Here is a 23561-nt window from a genome sequence, read left to right as displayed (position 1 = left end):
GTTGGATTCCACCTCTCAACCCACCCGCAGAGGGAGACACCGCAGCCACAGCCACGCCCACCCGGTCCGACTACTGGTTTGGGCCCGTGAGGGTAAGCGCGCATGCTCAGGGGGCCCACAGGGACGCCTCCCGCCGCCAGGGGGAGCCCGCGACATTCCTGCCTCTCTGGCCCGCGCCGCCCGCGGGTCGGTAGAAATCCCAGAGTTCTGCGCGTTTGAGGCCTTTCCGCCGCGGCAGCCATTGAGGAGCGGCAGGTTAGTGAAGCCTAGCGTACCATCCGCTGCCATCCGGACCCTTGGGGCCCCAGTGCATCTCGGGGGTATGGTTGGGTGCAGCGAGCAAACCCGGGGGAGCTGAGGCGCGGGGTTCCGGGCGGCGGGGACCGATCCGGGACTCACCTCCACCCCCCTCTACCCATCCCTGTCTGCAGCCATGGCTCTGCGCTACCCCATGGCCGTGGGCCTCAACAAGGGCCACAAGGTGACCAAGAACGTGAGCAAGCCGAGGCACAGCCGCCGCCGTGGGGTGAGTGCCGGGACCGCAGTCGGGGTTTCGAGTCCCGAGAGCAGTGGGGAGCCCTGGTGTCTTAAACGGAGGAAAGGGGGTGTCGGGCTTGCCCAGAGCAGAGAGTGAAGATGCCGGTTACGCGCCTACGCGGCGAACGCCCGCCGGGGCTAAGTATCGGGACCCACCCGGCCCGTGGATTCAGAGGCTGGGGCAGGAGCGAATTGGGAGATTTTGACGCATGAGCAGGAGTTTGCCGAGTAGAAGGGTTTCTGGATCGGAGTTAGAATGTGGAGGGAAAGCGGATTCCGTGTGTGTCAGGTTGAGGAATCGTAGACTCATGGGGGTTTATATATTTCTTCATTAAGCGGCCCCGACTCCACGGTGCCCAGCTTGTGTCCAGGGCGAGAGGGTTCTGGGCCCGGGGAACAGCCCGTGCAAGGGCCGGGTGTGACGTGCCACTTTAATGTTGATAAGATTGGGGACTGGGGAGGATTTGGGCTTCCCTTGTTAGCAGACATACAACAACACTCCACCCGGAGACCCTGAGCGGCCGGGCGCCCCCTCGGAGCCCCGCCCTGACGCCTCCCTTCTCCCGCAGCGCCTCACCAAGCACACCAAGTTCGTGCGGGACATGATCCGGGAGGTGTGCGGCTTTGCCCCTTATGAGCGGCGCGCCATGGAGCTGCTCAAGGTCTCCAAGGACAAGCGGGCCCTCAAGTTCATCAAGAAAAGGGTAGGTAGGATCCCTGTGTTAGGGTCGGGTGGGACTGGGGCTTAGGCTCACGGCCCTCCTTGCCCGGCAGGTGGGGACACACATCCGTGCCAAGAGAAAGAGAGAGGAGCTGAGCAATGTCCTGGCCGCCATGAGGAAGGCGGCAGCCAAGAAGGACTGAGCCCTTCCCCTCTGTGCACAATAAAACTTTTCCAGAAACTTGGGGTCTCTGTGCTGCCGGTGGGAAAGGGGGGGCCCATCTGCTGGGGCACACGTGTCCCTGGGCACCTTGGTTGCGGGCAGGGTGGTGAGCACAGAAAGAAGCCACAGCCAACCAAGCAGTACTGTAAACGGCTTTTAATCATAATTAAATAGTCAGTGATTAAGCCATGATTGAGATCGGGCTCCAGGCCTCTCCGGAGCTTCCTGTGGCTCAGTTGCCTGGAGCCTCTCCCCCGAGCGCGGTTCCAGCCCCAGCGGTGCCTGCAGTGCCCAGAGCCGGCGTCACCGCTCCACAGCCAGGGCCTCGGCCTGCTCCTCAGGAAAGGCGATGTTGAAGATCTCGCGGTAGTGCTCCACGAAGTGCACCTCCAGGCCCTCGGTGATGAAGGCCGCCAGGTCGTAGAAATCCTTCTTGTTCTCGGTTGGCAGGATGATGCATGTCACTCCGGCACGCTTGGCCTGGAATGGGGGGGGGGGGTCAGCAGGTCAGTGTGGGAGGGAGGAGAGGGCTGGGCATGGAGCCAGGTTTCCAGTGCCCACCCTGCCTCACCCAGATGAGGAAACTGAGGCCCAAGGTAACATCACCAGCCTCTGTTCCAGCAGCTTGGCAGCAGGAACCCAGGCCTCTTCTGGTGTGCTGTCGCCCCAGAGGCTCTCCCCACCCCCAAAGGTGTCTGGAAATACAGGAATTATGAGGTCCATGGTTTCTGGGGTTAACCAGTACCCGCTGCTTTACATTTAGAGGTCTGGCACCTAAAAATGCACAGGAACTGAAGACTTGCCACGCGCCCAGGGCCTCTGAGCTGCTGTCCCTCAGCCTGACTCTGCCCCTTGGTGGACAAGGGTCACCATGTGTTGCTCTAGGGACAGCACGCAGTGACTCACTGAACCTCCCACTTTGCAAGAGAGGAAAGCAAGGTGCAGAGAGCCTCCCACACACCTTGCCTGGGTGTCCCTATCACGGGAGCCCCTCCCTGTGGGCAGCTGGGGCTGCGGTCCCTTTGAGGTAGACAGGGAGAGGCCTGGGGGCTCAGGTGAGAGAGACTGGGGCACTGCCAGGAGCTTGGGGGGACCCCCATCCACCACAGTCAAACCTACAGCACACCCAGTGAGACACTGGGCCCTCTGTCCACCTGCAGTGCCCAAGCCTTGCTCCTCCAGCCTCTCCTGCACCCACAGGTCTCAGTGCTAGGCCACGTGGGCAGCGAGGAAGCAGGAGACCCTACTCTGGTCCCTGAGGAGCTGAGATGAGGGCTGAGAAGGCTGAGAACCACTGTGGAGGGAGGGGTAGCTGGGCAGTCAGCTCAGCAGGGGTTCCAGGCCAGGCAGATCCAGATCCCATACCCGCTGAGCCTCACTTTCCCCTTCTGAAAAATGGGCCTGTCATTCTTCTCGCCTGGGGGTGTTAGCCCTGACGTGAACGATGGCTGTGCGCTATCACGCAGGACACTCACCGCAATGGTCTTCTCCTTGATGCCTCCCACAGGCAGGACCTTGCCTGTGAGGGAGACCTCGCCTGTCATGGCCAGGTTCTGCCGTACCGGCCGGTCCAGAGCCAGGGAGAGCAGGGCCGTGACAATGGTGCAGCCAGCACTCGGGCCATCCTTGGGGGTGGCACCCTGGGGGGAGACAGGCTGGTGGGCAGGTGCTGCCAGGTGGTGGGCGTGGGGCGTGGGCACGGGTCCAGCCTCACCTCAGGCACATGCAGGTGGATGTGCGAGGTCACCAGGTACTCGTTGGTGGGGTCGTACCGCATCAGGAAGGCCCTGGCGAAGGTGTAGGCGATGCGGGCGCTCTCCTTCATCACCTCCCCCAGCTGGCCTGTAACCTCCAGGCTCCCGTCCTTGTCCCCCTTGCTGTCACGCGGCCGCCTCAGGGACGTCTCAACAAATAGCGTGGAGCCTCCTGGGGAACCGAGGGCAGAGCCCATGAGCCCAGGATGCCTCAGACTCCTGGACGGCGGCTCCCACCACGTCCTCACCCTCGTCCCCAGTGATGGGACGCCCCTCACCGTCCCTTCCCTGGCTCATCCCAGCCTAGAGCCTTCTCATCCCTCACACCTCAGTGCCCGCACTCTCCCCGCAGTCACCTCCTCGGGGCAGCAGATCCATCTGCGGGGACGGGGTTACGTGAAAACCTGAAGATATCTGTGCTGGGCCTCCACGTTCTACCTGCCCGCGGCGCAGAGCCTGCCGGGGCCAAGCTCGCGTCCTCCCGTGCAGTTCCTCAGCACAGCCCAAATCAATCAGCAGAGGCTCTGCCTCCCCTGTGCCCCGCCCCCAGGACCGCACCCAACCCTGCCTGCTACACAGACCTCGAGCCGCTCCCCCTCCGCCCTTGTAGCTCCCAGGCCCAGCATCCCCAGTGCGGGTGGGCTGAGCCACGTCGCCTGGACAGGAAGCCCCTGGGACCCTTCTCCCCCACTGGGTGGTGGCCCCCCAGGCGACAGGGTCTCGTGCTGTGAAGGGCTGTCTTTCAGGCAAACCTGAAAACCACGAGCCCAAAGAAAGCTCACGGCACTGCTGCCACCTCGCGGTCCCATCGTCCCTGATGAGCCCTGGTCCCCTGGCCTCACTGCACCCCGCCACCAGTGGAGAGGACGCCCACCTCTACTGAGGGACAGACGACCACAGGGACGTGCAGAGCCCCCGGCGCTGTCTTGCTCTAGCGCAGGCCACTCACCCATGGCAGTCCAGGCCAGGCCCATGGCCACGCCAGGAGGTGTCACGTCGTACATGCGCTCCACCGTGAACACCGGCTTCCCCACGAAGTCATGCAGGTTCTCCGGCGTTACCTCCACAAACTCAGCCTCGCCGCTGACGATCTTGTAGGCGGACTTTCGTAACACCTGTGTGGACGCAGAGGCTGGGGGATGGCCGGGCCACAGAACCAGCCCCCCACCCCCTGCCCCCAACTCTCCTCCACCTGCCTTTAATTTTTTACAGTTGTGATAAAGTACATGTGACCTAAAACCATCTTAACCATTTTTAAGTGTACAGCTCAGTGGCAGGAAGTGCATTTGCACTGGTGTCCAACCATCCCCTCTAGAACTTTTACCTTCCCAAATTGAAACTGTCCTGATTAAACACCGCCTCCCCAGCCCCACCATCTACTTCCTGTCTGTGGCTGTGACTCCCCTAGGCACCTGCTGTGAGTGCACTCAGCACGTGTTCCTCTGCCGCCGGCCAGGCAGGCTCACCTTCTCCACCTGCTTCTGCAGGTTGCGGACGCCGCTCTCCCGGCAGTAATGCTTGATGAGGAGGGCGAGCACGTCTGATGACAGTGTGGCCTTGCTCTCGTCCAGGCCACACTGGGCGCGGGCCTGAGGCACCAGGTACTGCTACCAGGGAGGAGGAGAGCCGCCATCAGCACCCCCAGGGCCTCTCCCGTGGCCCCTGCCCACCCTTCCAGAGACCCCTGGCCGGGTAAACAAGGTCACCGAGGTAGACCCTGGGCCTGCCCCGGGGAGCCCCTCTCCCCGGGGATAGCTGGGGGCCATTCAGCAGAGGGTGTGAGGGGCGGCTGCTCCTGGACCACACCTAAGCCGAGACCTGAAGGGAGGAGAGCCAGCAGGGCCAGGAGGGGGTGGCAGTGTCCAGGGAGAGAGCCCGGCAGGTGCCAGGATGCTGAACGGTGGGCCTAGGAACTGCAGATGCCCAGCCTGCCGCCTCCACGTGCTCCCAAGGCTCATCTTAGCTGCCTCTTCCTCCAGGAAGGCCTCCTTGAACCCCCCGACTTCCTCCTCATACAGAGACCGGTTATGTGACCGCTGCACAGAGCAGGTGGGGATGGGGAGCAGGTCAGAGGCTCCAGGGTCACTCCGGGCCCAGCACCACCCCTGCCGCACAGCGATCGGTGGAGTCTGAGCAGTCCTGAGCACTGACTGCGGGGCAGAAGCGTCCCAAAGCCCTCGTGTGCCTCCTGCTGTCCCTTCAGGGGTTTGAAGGAACCCCTCCACCCACACCCCCAAGCCTGCCCCTCCTCTGCCTGGTCGAGTGTCCAGGCTGCTGGGGTACAGGGGAAGTGACAGGGAGTCCCAGTACCCCTTCGACCACCCCAGCCAAGAACTCCTCTTCCTCGCCTCCCACCCCCCAGGGGATGCAAAAGACTGCAAGCCTGCACCTGTCACAGGGCTGCGAAGGGCTCAAGGGAACAAGATGCACTAAAGCCCTCTCTGGAAAGAAAACACTGTATCAGGAATTCGAGCCCTCTGGAAAGGAAACCCGGCTCTCCCCTGACTGACTGCAGGCTAGTAAAGCACCGCACACACCCGGGCACCAGGAAAAGGGAAGGATCCCACCAGCCCAGGAAGAGCTTTCTTACAAATAGAAATGCAGAAAGAGGCCCGCATCCCGGGGGACCCTGGGCCCAGGAAAGCCCAGGTAGGCAGTCCCATAACCCGGGGAAGCACGGCTGGTGGGTAGATGGACAGCAGCCTCACTCGCACCCACAGCCGTTACTGACCCGGCACGACACCGGCCATGGTGCGTGACCACGGGGCAGCGGGGCAACTCAAGAGGTAACTTACTGTCAGAGCTGAACTCACAACCCCAAGATAGTGCTGGGCCCTGAAGGCCAGGGTGGGGTTGTGTTACCTTCAGCACTGTGCTCACGGAGTGTCTTTCCTTGCTCTTGTTCTACTGCCTGTGATTATAACAAGAAATACAACTTGGGTCTTTGGCCCCAATTCCCTGCACAAGCGATTCTAAGAGGCTTGGAATTTCCCGAGTGACAGGGAGGAGAGGCGCATCCTTTCTTATTCACAAGAAGCCCCTTTTCAAGAAGTGATCATTAGCATAGCTGGATGGGGGCTGGTGGCCAGAGGAACCAACCAAGGGACTGGAGGCACAGAACTTTCAGCCCCACCCTCAGCCCCCAGGGAGGGGAGCTAATCACCAGTGACCAATGATGCAATCAATCATCCAGTCAACCGTGCCTAGTAATGGGCCCTTCCCCACACCTGCCCCAGGAGTCTGTTTTGGCTGCTCCCTAGTTGTATCCTTTATAAATAAACTGGTAACAGTAAGTGAAACTCTTGTCTTCCTGAGTTCTGTAGGCTGTTCCAGCAAATTATCAAACCGAGGAGGGGGCCGTGGGAACCCCCGATTTATACCCAGTCAGTCTAAAGTAAGAGCGGCCAGGGACTTGGGGGCTGACATCCAAAGTGGGGGTAGTGCTTTGTTCTGAGCCCTGAACCTGGGGTCTGATGCTGTTTCCGGGTGGGTAGTGTCAGAACTGCACTGAATCGTAAGACCCTCGGCTGACAACTGGTTGGGGTGGGGAGCCCCCGAACCCCCGCCTTGGTGTTGTCCGTGTCTTGTAATCACACCACACGGGCAGATCCTGTCCATCTGTCTGTCTCCTCCTGGCTCGGGAGCCCCCGAACAGGATCTGCGGGTTGCACCCCTAGCTCCGGTTAAGGGCCTGGCACCTAGTGGGCACTCGGATATTTCCTGAGCCCAAGTGGCCGCGGGGTGCCCCTCCCCAGGGCCGGGCCAGCGGGGCCACCTTACCTCTGCGATGGCGAGCTTCTCCTGGGCCACGTAGCCCGACACGTTGATCATCTCCATCCGGTCCCGCAGCGGCTCTGGGATGGTCTCAGTGATGTTGGCCGTGCAGATGAACAGCACCTGGGGGAGGCGGCAGTGAGGTGCGGTAGGATGGGGCGTCTGGACTCTCCCCATTGGCCCAGCCCCCGGATGGGACACGCACCTTGGACAAGTCCACAGGCACGTCCAGGTAGTGGTCCAGGAAGTTTGCATTCTGCTCAGGGTCCAGCAGCTCGAGCAGTGCTGACGAGGGGTCCCCCTGGTAGCCCCGGCCAATCTTGTCCACCTGAAGGGGCAGCAGGGGGCGGCGGGTGTTAGCCCCTTATCCTCCCCCAGCACCCGCTTGCCAGACACCCCAGCGGGAGACCAGACCACTGGGGGTTGGGGCTAGGGAAGCCCGGAGCAGGAGGGCTGGCCTGACCGTGTGGCCATGGGCAGGGGCCAGGTCCTCCAGGGCAGGAGGGGGCCGGTGTCATGAGACAGCCGGCTGCAACAAGGCCGCCCACAGTGACTCAGGCACCATGGAAACCACAGGGGGCCAGTTTCACCTTGAACACAGACTCCGTCTGGTCAGGGCCGCCTGGAGCTGTGGGCCAGGAAGGCCCAGGGGCCACGTCCAATCTCAGGGAAGGGTATGAGCCCAGCCAGGGCCCAGCCCTCAGGCCACACCCACCTCGTCTATCAGAACCAGGGGGTTCTCCGTCTTGGTCTTCTTCAGGCACTGGATGATCTTGCCGGGCATGGCGCCCACGTACGTCCGCCTGAGGAACAGGGCACAGCGGGGCGGTCGGTGCCCCGGCACCTGGGCTAGCCACACTGGCGCCCAAGGCCCAGCTCCCCTGGAGCTGCGGGATCACCACATGCCTTCCAAGGCCGCCCAGAGGAGACACAGGGAGACGCACACAGCGTGGCCCTGGCGGAAGATAAATGCTTCCGCACTGTGCAGGCGGGCAGAGCACTGGGCCACCCTGACGGCGTCATGGTCCCAAGTGCTGGGCTGTCAACGTGCTCCCCCAGCTCAGGCTCAGGGCGGGGGTCAGATTCACAGCCAAGTCTCACTCAGACTCTTCCCGCTAGCCAGCACCTCCTATCCAGACGGCAAAACCCAGCCGGCATTGCCCGATCCAACAGGAGAGGGGCAGGGAGCAGCCAGGGCCTGCGGCAGGAACACCCCCCACGCCTGGGTCCTTGGCCCTCAGGGTCACCAGGCCCAGGGCCCGGCCCCAGCTGGCATGTCCTTTCAGGAGTGTTTCCTGAGAGCCTACTCGTCTGCCCAGTTCGGCTGCAGGTGCCTGCCTGGCATTCTTAGGAAACCAGACATGAGTGCAGTGCTGTGAGCTAAGGCCCAGCTGGGCAGACAGACCACAAACCAGGCAGAGGAGAAAATCACAAGGTACGAAAGATTTCGTATCTGCGACAAAGAAGAAAAGAAGGCATGGGGGATCTGGAACGCCACTTTGAGGGTGAGGCTGTATTTTAAGGAAGAGATAAAGAACATCTTAGGGAAAGGCTACAAGCAGAGGAGGTGAGGGGGAGCCACATGGGTGTCTGGGGGAGGGGCATTCCAGGCAGAGGGCACAACCCGTGCAAACGCCCTGGGGCACCACCGTGCCTGGTGTGTTGGAGGAACAGTGAGGAGGCCCATATGTCTGGAGCAGAGTGGGCGAGGGGGTGACAGGGAGGAGGGGAGGACAGGGAGGGGACGGGGCAGGTTGTGCAGGGCCCACGGGGAGGACTTGGGCTTTAACCCGAGGGAGGTGGGAGCCCTGGAGGGCTGTGGGCAGAGGAGAATTTGGCTGTCAACCAGTATAACAGCAGTCAATTCCCTGTCCCTAGACCAACAGCAGCACAGAACGCTCACCTGCTCGCACCCTGCTGGGTGCCCTTTCCCCGATGGCTCACCACCAGCGTCACAGACCTCCTGTGCTTATTTAGAAACTCCAGCACATGGTGCTGGTCTACAGCTCCCTGTCCTTCCTGAACCAGGGCCCGGCTCTGCCTCTGCCTCCCTCTCTGCCCCCAACCCCTCCACCTCCATCCTGCTGCACCTCCCAGCTCAGAACGCAGCTCCCAGGCACGCCTGCACCATTCCAGCCTGCAGGCCTCCCAGTGACCCCGCCCCCAAGGCTGTGCCGGCCTCGTCCCCTCCTGACCCTCACCCAGGCCCCACCATGCTCCGGCTCCCTTCTCCAAACCCCTGGAGCTCACACCGGGCTCCGGGCTGGGGAGGTCTCGAGACTGGCCACCGTCCAGGGGACTCGAGAGAGCCAGGAGTGGAGGGGGGCTGCAGCAGACTGGGGTGCTTGCACCCTGCCCAGCGGGCGGCCCGGCTCTGGAGCATTGCTGCCAGGAGGGCCTGTGAACCCTGGTGCCCAGAACTGTCCGTGCTTTTAGAAAAGCCAGAAAAGTAACTTTTAAACACAGATTTAAACCTTCTTTGGACACTACAGGATGGAAATGCATGGCCAACTCGGAACAGACACTCGTGTACCCACTGCACTTGTGTCTCACCGAGGCTTTTCAAAAAACCACCCTCTGCGGAAGCCAGCGTGGCGGGAAGCCCCGGAACCAAACCCTTAATGTCCCACAGAAGGACACCACGCACGGGCCAGGTGGCTGTCAGAGCCTGCGCACAGGGGATGCCAGCCCCGCTCTGGGCCTGACAAGGGAGGCAAGAACCAAGACAGGTGCTGAGGCCTCACTGGGGAGACCATCTCACCTCCCACTCTAGTCCCCAGTCCCCGGGCCTGCGGCCAGTGTTGCCGGGGTGCGGGGTGCTGAGCTGGTGGGATGGAACCTGGAACCGGGGGGCCGTCTGCGGACAGCCTGGCCGAGAGGCCTTTCCAGTGGTTGAGAGGCCGAGATTTTGATCCAATTTGATCCGAGGTTTTTAAGCACCTGGACTGAGCCAGACCTGACGTCAGATGGACACGCTGACTTTTCAGTTACCTATTCCAGCGTGAGCAGAGTTTGCTGCCCGCCACCATCACGCTACAGAGTAGGAACAGACCCAGGAGAAGGAAGGCTGATGGGAGGCAGGGTGAGCCCCGAGGGGGAGGGGCTGGGCCAACCTGTGCCCCTTGATTTCGGCCACGTCCGTCATGCCCCCAACGCTGAAACGGAAGTACTCGCGGTTCAGGGCCCGGGCGATGGAGCGGGCGATGCTGGTCTTGCCCACACCTGGGGGACCGTAGAAGCAGAGGATCTTGCCCTGGGTCGACGCCCGAAGCTGGCTGACAGCAATGAATTCCTGCGGGCAGAGGTAGGAGGACCCCGTGAGACAGCGCTGCCCTTTCCACAGGGCAAGGGCCCCCGCCGGGCCTGAGCCTCCCCACCGTCCAGGCATCTGGGGCTGCGAGAAGGGACAGGGCCTGACCCAGAGGGGCCGAGCTGACTGGACTATCATTTGACACAGGAGGGACAGCCTGTGGCACCAACAGGCCGAGCAGGCGGCAAGGGGACGCGGGTGACGGACTCTGGGTGACCCCAATGCCAGGCCCACCCAGCAGCTCCCCACCTGGATCACAGCGTCCTCTCTCCCCACCGGCCCACCCGCTCTCAGCCAGACGCCTCTGGCCCTCGTCTCCTCCTATCGCGAGCACAATTTTATCCCCCTGGGGAACCCGTGAGCCCCCCTGGAGCGGGCAGGTGGGCCTGGGCGGCCCCTAACACCTCCAAGCCACTCCAACCCCGGTCCCTCTGGCTGGGCCCCTCCATCCCTCACCTTCCTCGGCCCCTGCTGACCCCACACCAGCCTTGGCCCAGCCAAGCGCCCCCCAGACCCCCAGGTTCTCCAGGGAGCTCCCCTGGGTTTCCCCCACCGCACAGGGGGAGTCCTGGCTCCCAGGCCCCAAGGCCCCCGCCACCCTCACAGATCCAGACACGACGGCCGCTGCCTCTCAGAGCTCGGCCGGTGCCCCGCACACAAGCTGGGGGTGCGGACATGGCCCCCCGGGGAAGGCGGGCGGCCGAGCCTCACCAGGATGCGCTTTTTGACATCCTCCATCCCATAGTGGTCCTCCTCCAGCACCGCCTGGGCCCGGGACAGGTCCAGGTTCTCGTCGCTGTACTTGCCCCATGGGATGGACGTCAGCCAGTCCAGGTAGTTGCGGGTGACGCTGCCACAGAACAGACAAGAGCCGGTGAGCAGGCCCAGTGAGCTGCCTGAACCCCGCTCCGTACATCCACAGCACTGGGACCCACGCACCCGATGTGAGAACTACACCAAGTGTCAGCTGGGGCCCGAACTGCCCTGAGAAGCCAGCCCAGCCTGGCCTGCCCCACTCCCAGCATGGTGCAGCCACGCCTCGCCTACCGTGCTAGGTGGACACCACGTGTTTTACACCTTGAAGGTTTGTGGTAACCGTGCCTTGTCAGGTGACGGCCGTCTTAGCAATAAAGTACTTTTTAATAAAGGCATATACGTTGTCTTTTTTTATACATAACGCAACTGCACACTTAAAAGACTACAGTAGAGCGTAAACTAACTTTTACAGGAATAGGGAAACCAAGAAAATTCATGCGACTCGCTTTTTTGCTATGAAACCAACCCATGGTGTCCCCGAGGTCTGCCTGTATGGGTGTAGTTCCTGGCACAAGGGCTACACTTGCTTTCCAGACCAGAGACTCTGCGAGCATGGGGCTGGCTCAGGGTCCCACAGCACAGGAGGGGCCAGCGAGTAGGATGGGGGAGGGACAACCTGATGAAGGCAAGTGGGGAAACTGAGGCCTGGAGCGTGACCCCAAGCCGAGGGCTGTGCACCCAGGGACAGAGGCGCCCCTCACAAAGGGCCTGATAAGGAGGAGGCAGGGAGGTCAGAGAAAGAGGCGAGGCGGACAACAGAAGCAGAGGCTGGAGTGACGTGCTCGGAAGATGGAGGAAGGGCCGGGAGCCATGGAACATTTCCGAGAAACTGAAAAGGCTGGAGACAGAGTTTCCCCAGAGCCTCCAGAAGGAGCCCGTCCTGCCCACCACACCAGACGTGAGGGCCACTGCCTCCAGACCACGACACGAGTCTGTAATGTTCTAAGGGACTAAGCGTGTGGTCATCCTGACGTTGGTGTGGGAAGCGCACTCACTGCCCCGGGAGAGGAGCTGGGGGCGTCTCTGGTGGGGAGGCCTGCGGCGTCCAGGGCAACCAGCGTCTCCCAGGGTCCTCGTGCAAAGAGACCAACCTTCCCTAGACACCCTGAGCCAGAGAGGGGCCTGACCCAGCAGCCCGGGAGGGTCTGGTGCTGCAGGCCCGCTCAGATCCTCCCTATGAGCTAGTGGGATGGAAGCTGGAACTGGGGGGCCTCCCCGGAGCAACGCCCAGGCCTGGGCTGCGGGCAGAGCCAGAAGCATCCCACGGGGTCCCGATCCCTAGCCAGTGTGCACAGGACAACACTCGCCGGGCAAGGCCAGGGCCCCAGGAAGACGCTTGTTTCCTGGCTGACTCTCAAAGCCGCCAGAGGGAGGCCAGGGGAGGGGGTGACCTTGGGGCAATGGCCCTGGGGACTCCTGGTCCTGACTGGTGGCACTGGCTTAGAGCCAGATGTCCCTGGCTTCAAATCCCTGTCCCCAAATCCCTGTCCCCATCTGCCAGCCCAGAGGCAGGGGCACTGATGTAACTTCTCCAAGCCTCGACTCCCTCATCTGTGAAACAGGGGCAACAGAGACACGGCCCGCACAGGGGCGATACGAGAGGATGGACACCCACCGTGACCAGCACATGCATGAGGGGCCCACCCTCCTGGCTTCCCAGGGACCCCAGTCAGATGCCCAGCCTCCCCCGGCGCTCACTTGAACTCGGAGGAGTGGTTGTCCAGCAGGCCCAGCTTGCTCAGCTCCTCGTCCACCACGTCCATGACATGCTTGGGCACCACGAGCTCCTTCAGCCGCTCGCGGAACTTCTCCTCGATGGCATCCTTGTCGTCCTTCTCCAGGCCCAGCTCCTTCTTGATGATCTTCAGCTGCTCCTGCAGCAGGTACTTGCGGTGCGTCTGCTTGATCTTCTCCTCCACCTGCAGGGCCCAGAAGCCACTGTCAGAGCAGAGGGGACGCAGCCCAGGGCGGGCCTGCTGCTTCCTCAGGACATGGGAGAGAAACCCAGGGCACCCAGGCTCCGATTTCCCCCACGTTCCACCCTAAGTCCTCCTGGTCACAGGCCTCGCGAGAAGTAACACCGAATTCCAGGGGAGGAAGGGATCCGCCCTTCAATCCTGGTTACGACCAGGAAAAGCTGGGCCTGATGACAGTGTGTCCGCCACGTTAATCAAAGGGGTGCCATGCTCCCTCTAACAGCTGGAACAGCAGGACGCGGGCTCAGGGCCCTAGGTCAGCATCGGCGCCCGCCCAGTGACCTGCTGTCCTGTGCCCTTGCATGTGACAGCTGCCTAGTGGCTTCTCCAATTAAAGATATGATACAAGAGATTTTCCTGGTGGCACAGTGGTTAAAAACTCTGCGCTCCCAATGCAGAGGGCCCGGGTTTGATCCCTGGTCAGGAAACTAGATCCCACATGCATGCCGCAACTATGAGTTCGCATGCCACAACTAAGGAGCCGGTAAGCCAAGCTGCAACTAAGGAGCCCGCGTGCCACAACTAAGGAGCTGGCGAGCCGCAACTAACGAGGCTAAGAGCCACAACTAAGGAGGCTGCCTGCTGCAACTAAGGCCTGGAGCAACCAAATAAATAAATAAATAATTTTAAATAAATAAATAAATAAATAAAATATGATACGAATTTTTTTCCTAACATAAAAACTAAGTGAGGGCTTCCCTGGTGGCACAGTGATTAAGAATCTGCCTGCCAATGCAGGAGACACAGGTTCGAGCCCTGGTCTGGGAAGATCCCACATGCCACGGAGCAACTAAGCCCACGCGCCACAACTACTGAGCCTGCGCTCTAGAGCCTGCGAGACACAACTACTGAAGCCCGCGTTCTGCAACAAAAGAAGCCACCACAATGAGAAGCCCATGCACCACCACGAAGAGTAGCCCCCGCTCGCTGCAACTAGAGAAAAGCCCAGGTGCAACAACGAAGACCCAACGCAGCCAAAAATAAATAAATACATTCATTAAAAAAAAAAAAAAACCTAAGTGCTATAACAGCCTCTATGGGAAAAGAATCTAAAAAACAGTGGCTATATGCATACATATAACTGATTCACTTTGATGTACAGCAGAAACTAACACAACATTGTAAATCAACTATACTCCAATAAAAATTAAAAAAAAAAAAAAACCAACTAAGTGATAAAAGTGAGTTAAATCTGGAAAATGTTAAGTAATCGACAATCCAGGCAGTCCATGGGTTTGCCCAGTTGGGAAGGTGGGCCTGCAACAGCTGAGTCTGGGGAAACAGCTTTCGACCTCTCCCAGGATGGCTCCTAATTTCTAGCATTTCCCCCCGGGCTCCCTCAATGGTCAGGAGGGTCCCAGGACCTCTCACTCTGCACTCAGCTGCTGGCACCAGTTTGACATTTTTGCACAGGTTCCCAGCCCCGACGGGGAGCGGGGCCTCGTAGCAGAGACCCTCCTGGGCGCTGGGGCCCCGCCGCTCACCTCCCGGCCCAGGCGCTGCTGCAGCTTGCTCAGCTCAAACTCCTTCTTGAGGAGGGACAGGGCCTTGTACAGCCGCTTGGGAATCTGCCAAGAAAGGGAAGACGTGAGAGGATGGCCATCTGTGTGGAGGGGCAGCAGGGAGGGAGCGCGAACCGGGGCAGGTGGACAGGCCACGCCTCCCCAAATCCGAGAGAGGCGCACGCTCTGCCCCAGCAAGCCCAGTGCTCCAGCCACACTCCACAGGTCTGCAGGCCATGTGGACCAGGACACTGGCAGAGGTGCTGCTCGTAACGACGAGACTGGCAGCAACCCAAACACACCACCCACTGAATGACGGGCGCTGCCCAGTGGGACACCACACAGCCGCTACCAAGAACGAGGGGCCAGACGTGGACAGAAGGACGCGGGCTAACGTGAACCCACCCCAACACCGGAGCCCAGGACAGCAGCCAGGTGGGGAGGCCGCACTCACGTTGGTCTCCTCCAGGACGTCCTGCAGCTCGTGGGACTCGGCCCCAGTTAGTGCGGCGCCCATGTCGCTCAGGTAGATGGGGTTGTCCACCACCCTGTGGCCGGCCTGCATCATCTGCAGCACAGACTCTCTGGAAGGGACGGAGATGCTGCCACGGGGCACCGGGACCACCATGGTCCTCACTGGACCGTGGCCCATCCTGGAGCGGGACTAATGCCCCAACGCCCAGACATAAGTCACCCTGGCAGCCATCCAGCAGCCCTCCTGAGATGCCCTCCCCCGACCTGGCTGATGACAAGAGAGCTGGGGCCGGGTAGGCTGCGCCCCCTCCAACCTCCTGCCCGCCCCGGGGCCTCCCTGCTGGGATGGAAGCAGCTCCCCCCTCAGAGGCTAGGCAGTCCCCAAGCCCAGCCAGGATCTCAATGAGGACAAGCAGCCAGACAGGCCCAGCTTGGCCTCGTCAGGAGACAGGAGACCAACCTGTAGAGCGGGTTCAAGGCGATGATGTCCCGGATGGTCTTCACGATCTCCGCCGTCAGGGCCTGGCAAGCAGGGAGGCCACGTGGGTCACTGGGACCAGAGGGGGCTGTGGCCCCGGAGCCCCTCCCACCCAGCCCAGCCAAGGACGGCCCCAGAGGCCCAGGAGCGGAGCCCCAGTTCACAAGTCACAGGGCCTCAGGACCCAAGAGCAAAAACTAAACCAACCCTGTCTCCGTGGACCACTCTGAACCTCGACCTTAGAACGAGCCATCCTGGGTGGGGAGAAGGGGCTCGAGGTCTGCCCCCCCAGAACCTCGCCCCAGCCGGCTCTGCTATGGATGCCACAGGTATTGCTGTCCTTCTTGCCTTCACTGCCGCCACAGTGAAGCCAGTGACACTCCCGGCAGGATCACTGGACACAGTTTATGGCATAAATCCTGCACCTCATTTCCAGAGGCCACAGGTCCCGGCACCTGGCACTCTGCTCAGGGCACTGATGGCAAGAAGCAAGCAGCCACCACTGCTGGGCTTTTTCAGTGTGATCCACCGGTCTCTGGTTAATGGGTTTGTCCCTGATCTGCCTGGGATGACCTTTGTAGAAGGAACCAGAACAGGCCAGCTGGAGGGCCTGCACGGCATGCGTCAAGAGGGACAGGTGCGCTCCGAGAGCTCCCCACTCCCCTCCCCTCCCCTCCCCCCAGACGAGAGCCTTCAAGGAAACACTAAGGCTGGGCTGCCCAGGACAGCAGCCACCAGGTGCTGCTCACATTTAAGTGAGTTGAAATGAGATACAATTAGACGTTCTGTTCCACAATCGCAGCAGCCACAGGTCAAGTGCTCAACAGTCACAGAGGCCGAATGGTACAGTCACAGAATGCATCCAGCACGTGGGAAGTTCTCCCTGGCAGAGCTGCTCTGGAGGGCCCCACGGAGCTAACGGCCGGCCCCGGGCCCCTTCCAGCGCCCGCAGCAGACATCACCAATGGATTGTGGCACTCCTTCCCACCAAGCTCAGAACCCACCCCAGGCTCAGACCAAAGCTGTCAGCTATGCCAAGCTGGTGTTCCCCTTGGGGAGGCCAAGGACACCCGGTGCGGGTGCACCCAAGGAGCCTTCCACCTGCCTTGCCTTTCTTCTTCATCTCTCCCCGTTGGAGGCAGGTCACCCTGCCCATAACCTACATGAGAAGGACGGTGGAAGGACATTTCCCGACACCCTCTCGAAAGCTGGCTCGCCATGCTATGGAGAAGAAGGCAGGCCAGCCTAGGCTTGGGGTCAAGGTGGCCAGAGGCTCTTTCCCATCTTGGAAGCACGGGTCACAGAACCAGCTACATGTGCCTTGCCCACTCCCCCAGCCCTGGGCCTGGGAGGTGGAGCCAGGACCCGGTTCCTTCACAGCAGCCAAGGCTGCAGCGCACTTCCGACCTTCCCGACGCCAGCTCCTCCCAGGCCTCCTGGAGGAAGAGGCGCTCTGCCCCCCATGCGCACTCACCTTCACCTCCTCTGTGACCTGGAAGTCCTCGTGGGCGACGTTCTCCACCTCCACCATGAGCACCTCACCAGCGGGGCTGGGCTCCGGCTCCACCACCACCTGCAGCTGCCGCCTGGCGCCGCCATCCTCCTCCACGTCCTTCTTGCCCCGCTTCGGCTTCCTGCGCAGCTTCTGCCTGTTCTCGCCCTCGGGCTCCTCCGGCTCCACCTCCAGCTGCCTGTTGATGTGAACCCTGAAGACGGGGAGGAGGAGGTGAAGCCACCGAGGCTGGGGGGAAGCGGGGCGTCCTGCCGGCCACAACGCTCTGCGGTGCTGATGACACAAGGGCTCGCTGGGCCCAGGCCCCTGCAGCCACCAGGGCCGGTGGGGAGAGGGGAGCTGCTGTCTCAGAACCCAAGACCAGCAGGCCCTCTGCCCCTGGACTCCAGCCGAGCCGCCCATTGCTTCCCACACCAGCATCCGCTGTCCTCCAGGCACGAGGACGCCAGTGGCAGCCCGCGCTCTGGGGCCCATCAGGGACTCCGCCTGCCCTTCCCCCGGCCTCCAGCTCACCACACAGTGGCTCCTGCACAAGATTCAGCTCCAGGTTCAAGGGCGCCTCCACTGAGGTCCTCCCCAACCACTCCACATGAAGTCCAGCCCCACGTGCGCACACACCCACCCCACCCCCCATCCATCGTCATTTTCACCCCAAAGCACCCGCCACCGTCAGATTTAGCTGGTGACCTGTTTTCCCCATGCGAGGGGCGGGCTCCCCAAGTTGGGCCCCTCGCCGGCTACTCCGCTCACACCCGAGGGCCTGGCAGACACCAGGCGCCGGGTGTTTGGTGACGTGTTGGCTCTTTTCTGCCACACGGGGTACCTAACAACAGTACCGCCCTTAGAGAGCAGGCCTGAGTGCTACCGGGGACGCGGACTCAGTGGCGGGCGGACACCAGCAAGATGCACAGAGAAAAGGAGGTCGGGACTCGGTGAACGCCGAGGCGGCCTGGCCTCAGCACTCAGCAGGACTCGTTCTCCAAGGCACCCTGCAGGTTAGCAGAGCCGTGAGTAGCCGCACCGTCTTTATTGATTTTGGTTGTATCTTATTCTGTTCTTTCTGAGCCATGAATCCTCTCAGGAGACAAAGGAGCAGCCTCTTCCCTAAAACAGACTCTAACGCAAGCAGGTGAAGACAGGCATGGGGGCTCGGCGCAGCAGGGACGCCACCAGGACAGTCCTCGGAAGCGCTGCCGGCCGGGACCGCTTCCCCGGTGTGCTCTTGGGGAGCTGCCGGCTGACACAGAAAAAGGCTCCCTGAGAGGAAAGGATGAAGGGCTCTCGAGTCAACAAACACCAGCGGGCATCTGCAGTAAGCAGCTTTCCCGAACACTACGACCTGAACGGCTGGTGAGTCTGAAACGTCTCCCACATGTCTGTGATCACAGGACACCTTTGACAAGCATCTCATCTTGGGAGACCAATGTTCCTTGGAACACGTGAGAAGAAACGAACACGTTCATTTCTTCCAGCTTCAACCCAGCTGATCATGTAGGTTTTTCTTAATTAGCCGTAACAATACAGCGGGTTAGACTGGGCTTGCAAATGCCTTATGAAGCCCTTCGGCAGAGGAGGTAGAGGTAGACTGGCTGAGTAAAAAAAACGCAACCTGGACTTCTCTGGGGGTCCAGTGGTTAAGACTCCGTGCTTCCACTGCCACGGGCACGGGTTCGATCCCTGGTCCGGGAACTAAGATACCGCAAGCTGCAAGGTGCAGCCAGGAAAAACAAAAAACAAAAAACCCAACCTGCCAAGCTGAATGGAGACGCAGATGCCAGCACCAGGGGGAAGGCGTGCTGACACCCAGACATGAACCATGAGGCAACGTGCTATCTTCTGTTTCGTGGTGCTTTTTGGACTAATGGGCGTGAGAAATGCCTTCTCACTGACCATCCAGACTGCCGCTTAAGCAGAGCGGCTCTGAGAAGCTGGGGGGGGTCCACCTCCAGCTTTGGCCTGGTCACTGTGGTGACCGAGAAGGGCAGGTCGGTGCTGGAACCTGGGGCGCCCCAGGCCACTCTTCCCACCCCGCCCCATGAACTCCGGCTCCCGCACCTTCTGTGTCCCATGACGATCATGCGCAGCTTGTCCCCAAGGTCCTGCATCTCGTGGATCTGGACAAATGTTCCCGTATGGTAGATCTCATCCAGGCTCTCAACCACGTCAGACTCGTTGCTGAGGGAGAAGGGACACAAAGGAACATGGGCACACATGCTCTGGCTCTCTTGAAAAGAGAGAGAAGAGAAACACCCCTCCTGGCCTTGACCTCCTTGCTCCTACAGGTGCTCTGGGCTGCCCCTGAGGGTCACCGCATACAGGCAGGCGGGGCCAGATGGAATCTGGATTCCACTCCACACCTCCTCTTATGGAGCCTGAGTAGAACACACCTTCCGACTTGGAAGTGGAACTCATTCCTACCTGGAGTCGAGGTGGATGTGCCCGGAGCCCCCGCATCTGCCCGCCTAGCTCTGCTCTGAAGCAGCCTCACCCTGGCCTAACACCAGGGGTCCCCGAGGTTAGCTTCCCCCCACCTGGACCACGCATGAAGCCCAGGGCCTGGGGCAGAGTCTTCAGCCCAGACTGAAAAGGGATGCTCAGCTCTCAGCCTCATCCCCCAGAGGTCTGACTTGGTTTCTTTCAGGTCAGGAGCCAGAGGTCCAGGCTACTCTATGGAGCAGGCTCTGCGGTGAGCTACAATCCAGGGCAGCTTCAACAAAGGAGTGAAGGAAAAATTACACTTACTTGTCATCTTTCTTTAGAAAGACACCGGCATACGGCTGGGCGAGGCGGACTTTCCTTCTTAGCAGCTCAACCAACTTCTTATTTTTAACCTAGCATGACAATGACCCCAAGGTGAAACGCAGGGTAGGCTTTTTAGCTGACGCTTTGACAGCAGCTCTAGCGTTTTCTGTCATACTCTCTAGGGGTGTGCTAATCTGATCCAGGACTAACCAACACGGTCCAGGAACCTCTGAACCAAAAAAAAAAAAAAAAAAAAAAAAAGGACAGGCAGTATTGAAGAGCTGCATTCCTTAGTTTTTCCCTCTTCCTAAAGAAAACTAAAAGGAGACAAACGGCCAGTACCAAGAAACTGATTTCACATCCAATTTTAAGAGCTGTTTGTGTGGCGAAATGCCTTGGCTTGAAAATCTCAACTCTCTGCTTTTCTTTACGGGAGGACAAAAGTAAATGTGCGTAATTCAAATGTGACACACCCCACAGGCTGGTAATTTCCTGCAATTTTCATGGAAAGTATATCCCAATCACATCTATATCCTATTCATTGATCATCAACCCCCCCCCCCCCCCCCCCCGTCACAGCACATTCTCCTGTCATTCCATTGGCAGGTAGAGGGCTAATGATGTTTCCTAGGAAACAGCTGATAGGGAGGAGCACAGGTGTCCTTAGGGCTCAAATGATTTCCTTCAAGCCTGTGTTAATTCCTAGACCAGACTCTAACTAAACTTAATGGCCCTCAAACTTTGGCACAAGTCAGAATTCGCTGGAGGGCTTCTTAAAACAGATGGCTGGGCCCCACCCCTGGAGTTTCTGATTTGGGAGGGCTGAAGCAGGCCTGAGAGTCTGCACTTCAAGCAGACTCCCAGGTGATGGCTGCTGGTCTAGGAACCCGGCTTTGAGAAGCAGCGTTTTAACTCACTCCATGACCACACGGTATGCGAATTCCTGTCACTCTAAATGCATTCTCCCCAGAACAAAGGTCCATGACATCCGTCAGGAGGGTTACATGACCCACCCCAAATTAAGAGCCACTGGTCTATACTCAAGAGGTCACTAATAAGGAGAGACGCCACTGGGGCACGTTAGCCGCATGCAGCGTCAACTACCAAATCAAGGGTAATCAGAGCTTGGCTAACAGGTTCAGAAACACTTATTGGGTCCCCTGGGAGCTCCCACTTTCTCCTTGGCTAACAGCTGACCATTGCATCTTAGCACCTGTCCCTCCCTCTGGTGGCACCCCTTTTTCGTTATTTATAAAGTAAGAGCAACAGGAATACCACAAGCGAGTTCCACATGCCAGTCTCACACTACCCGCAGCATCTCACGTACCCCTCCTGGCTAGCCCTAGGTGGACACATAGAATCTCTTGGAAGAATCCTGTCTCTACTTAAGCACTGGGGACAGGGGGCATCTGCCACTCTGAGGGGACCATACCTGCTGAACATCCTGGCCCCAGGGGCCTGGGAGGGTAGAGAGGACAGCTGGGGTTGGGGGGGTCAAGTATGGAGAAAAGACCCCCAGGGCTTGTTTCTGACGTGTCAAAAGCACACCACATGGGTAACAGCAGCCGCTCCTTATGAAGGCGTATCGAGCACCAGGCACGGTTCTGCAGCCTTTACACATGACCTCATTTACCTCCCATCACAGCTCTAAGAAATGAGGTACTATTACTACGCCCATTTCACAGATGAGACAATGGAGGCCCAGAGGAACAGCTTGCCCAAGGTTACGGAGCGAGGGGTGGAGGGACCAGGATATGAACCCACAGGGTCCGGCCCTGGGACCTGCCAGTAACCACTACAGAACATCAGGGAAGGCCCTTGGAAGGGCAGCTCGGACGCAAACAGTCACAGTGCTGGAGAGGAGGTGGAGGGGGCTCCTTCTGCCCCTCCCCCGGCTGAATGCTGTCCCTCTGTACCGTCCTTTCCCTTTCCAAGGGATCGCTGAGATTTATTCAGGAGAGACTGGAGAGGGAGGGCAGAGGCTGGAGGGTGAATGAAGAGCTGACTCATTGTATAACCTTGCTTAGACAGTTAAGAGATAACGCTTCTCCTCCACGGACTCATTTCCACATCATTAAAAAACTCAAGTTCCTTGCACTCCTGCTGCTTTCTATTACATCACCCTGGTCCATGTGCACCACCCCGCACCCCGTGGCTCTTAGTCTGAAAAGATCTTTACTGTCTCTTGCACCAGAACATAAGTTCCTTAGGCAGAGGGGCTGTGTCTGACTTGTTCTGCTGAATCCTCAGCCGGCTACACGGGAACAAGAACACCCTACTGAATAAATGAATGAATAACCCCCTGGGAACACCCTTAGGCCATGTTCCTCCTAAGACTCCTGGACAATCCCTAGCTCTATCATCCCCTGTAGTACTTACAGCCTTCCAGTCCATAATTTACGAATCCCGCTGGAACCTAAGCTCCAAAGGCAGGAAAGTGTGTCCGTTTTGTTCAGGGCTGTATCCCTAACACTTAGAACCGTACCTAGCACATGACCTCAAGAAACATTTAAGGAAGGAATGAATCCGGATCCCAAAGGGGCTCTTAACCAGAAGGCAGACCGCCCTGGGGGAGACTGTCACAAAACATTTACCAAGACCAGCAGAAAAGTAACCGAGTGGCAAGACTGTTCTGAGCTTTCCCGGGACCGAATTTCTATGACTAGGACTGTTAAGTGGACAATCCTAAGCTCGTTGGATCCAACTCTCCTGAAGGGATCTGAAAGGGGGCGGAAACTGCCTCAAGTTCACTAGTAGTGAGAAAACTAGGACTCGAACTTTTTCAAGTTGTGAGGCATGAGGGTGCTGAGCGATCCCTCGGCCCAAGCCGCAGCTTGCAGACGTGGGGGAAAGGAGGCCAAGGCGGGGGCTCTCATTACCTCGACAATCTTGATAAAGCGCGGGAACACTGGGTTGCGCGTAACGGCGATGAGCGGCAGGTGCGGGAATACGTCCGGGATCATCATGGGCGTCAGCGCCGTTATGACAGGGCCTTCCCCGCCGCCCGCGCTGCCCCCCACGCCCGAGGCCCCGTCCTCCGCGCCGCCCTCGGAGGCATCCTCGCCGCCCGAGAATGCGCCGCCGCCGCTGCGGCTGTTAGCATCCCGAAGTCCCCGCCAGTGGCCCGCGGCGGCGGGGCCTTGGCCCCCCAGCGCCCAGGGAGGAGAGGCGTCGCAGGCCCGCCGGCCTCTGGGCAACCAAGCTCCGGCCGCAGTCGGGACCCGCCCCCCGGCGGCGGCCAGCAGCGGCCGCCGAAGCGCCCAACACCTCGCAGCTCCCCACAGGCGCACGTAGCCTGCACCCGCCGCCATAGCCCAGCCATCCTGGCGGCGCGCGGGACTTGCGTCATTTCCGCGGGCCCGGCTGGGGCGTACGTGACGGCCGCCACGTGCCTGCGTGCCCGCGGGAGGGGTGGCCGGAAACGGAAGGCTGCAGGGGCGGGACTTGGAAGTGTGGAGGCGGGGCCTACACGAAGTAGAGCTAGAAGCGTTCCAGCTCCCTCGTCGCAGCCACCTTTTCCGATAGGCTCTTTCGGATCGCGGGGAGGGCTGTGGGCATGCATGACGGCCCCTAGAAAGAGAGCAGCTGTGCCTGCAAGCGCAGCTTTGGGAACGTGTGGGCAGCCCGGTCCAAACACTTGGGCTTAGGAATTTGAGTGACACGCGCAAGCTCAAGCTCTGGCGCGCGCCACGGTTGGTGGATTCGGGCTTCCCGGGAGACGCTAAGCCCGTGCTCAAACTGTAGACAGCCCAAGGGCGGCAGTGTGCGCATGCCTAGGCGCTGACGGCTTGTTGGGATGGG

General features: G+C 60.1%; 2 protein-coding genes across 3 annotated transcripts; one reads left to right on the top strand and one right to left on the bottom strand.

Annotated features, from left to right (window-relative positions):
- The first annotated feature begins 165 nt into the window (after nucleotides 1-165).
- RPL36 (ribosomal protein L36) lies at nucleotides 166-1606 on the top strand. 2 transcript variants are annotated; one of them, XM_060094361.1, is made up of 4 exons: nucleotides 166-255; nucleotides 432-526; nucleotides 1107-1241; nucleotides 1312-1606. In XM_060094361.1, exons 2-4 carry the CDS (start codon nucleotides 434-436, stop codon nucleotides 1399-1401), a joined length of 318 nt encoding a protein of 105 aa, XP_059950344.1. In that variant the 5' UTR covers nucleotides 166-255; nucleotides 432-433; the 3' UTR covers nucleotides 1402-1606. The 2 variants fall into 2 exon arrangements, with proteins under 2 accessions (XP_059950344.1, XP_059950343.1); XM_060094360.1 differs by having other exon boundaries at nucleotides 216-320.
- Nucleotides 1563-23082, bottom strand: LONP1 (lon peptidase 1, mitochondrial). Its single transcript, XM_060094350.1, is given in 20 exon segments — nucleotides 1563-1901; nucleotides 2897-3061; nucleotides 3136-3347; nucleotides 4125-4290; nucleotides 4642-4782; nucleotides 6956-7072; nucleotides 7155-7277; nucleotides 7665-7752; nucleotides 10063-10241; nucleotides 10971-11109; nucleotides 12774-12994; nucleotides 14536-14619; nucleotides 15008-15137; nucleotides 15488-15549; nucleotides 16980-17211; nucleotides 19074-19193; nucleotides 19761-19849; nucleotides 22640-22909; nucleotides 22911-22994; nucleotides 22996-23082. Coding segments are annotated over 20 exon segments (2886 nt in total). The 3' UTR covers nucleotides 1563-1724.
- Nucleotides 23083-23561: the final 479 nt, after the last annotated feature.

This window comes from Mesoplodon densirostris, chromosome 3 (genome assembly GCF_025265405.1).
Source record: "Mesoplodon densirostris isolate mMesDen1 chromosome 3, mMesDen1 primary haplotype, whole genome shotgun sequence".
Classification (NCBI taxonomy): Eukaryota; Metazoa; Chordata; class Mammalia; order Artiodactyla; family Ziphiidae; genus Mesoplodon; species Mesoplodon densirostris.
The sequence above is the reverse complement of the archived record's forward strand: the minus strand, read 5'-3'. Positions and strand labels throughout refer to the sequence as shown.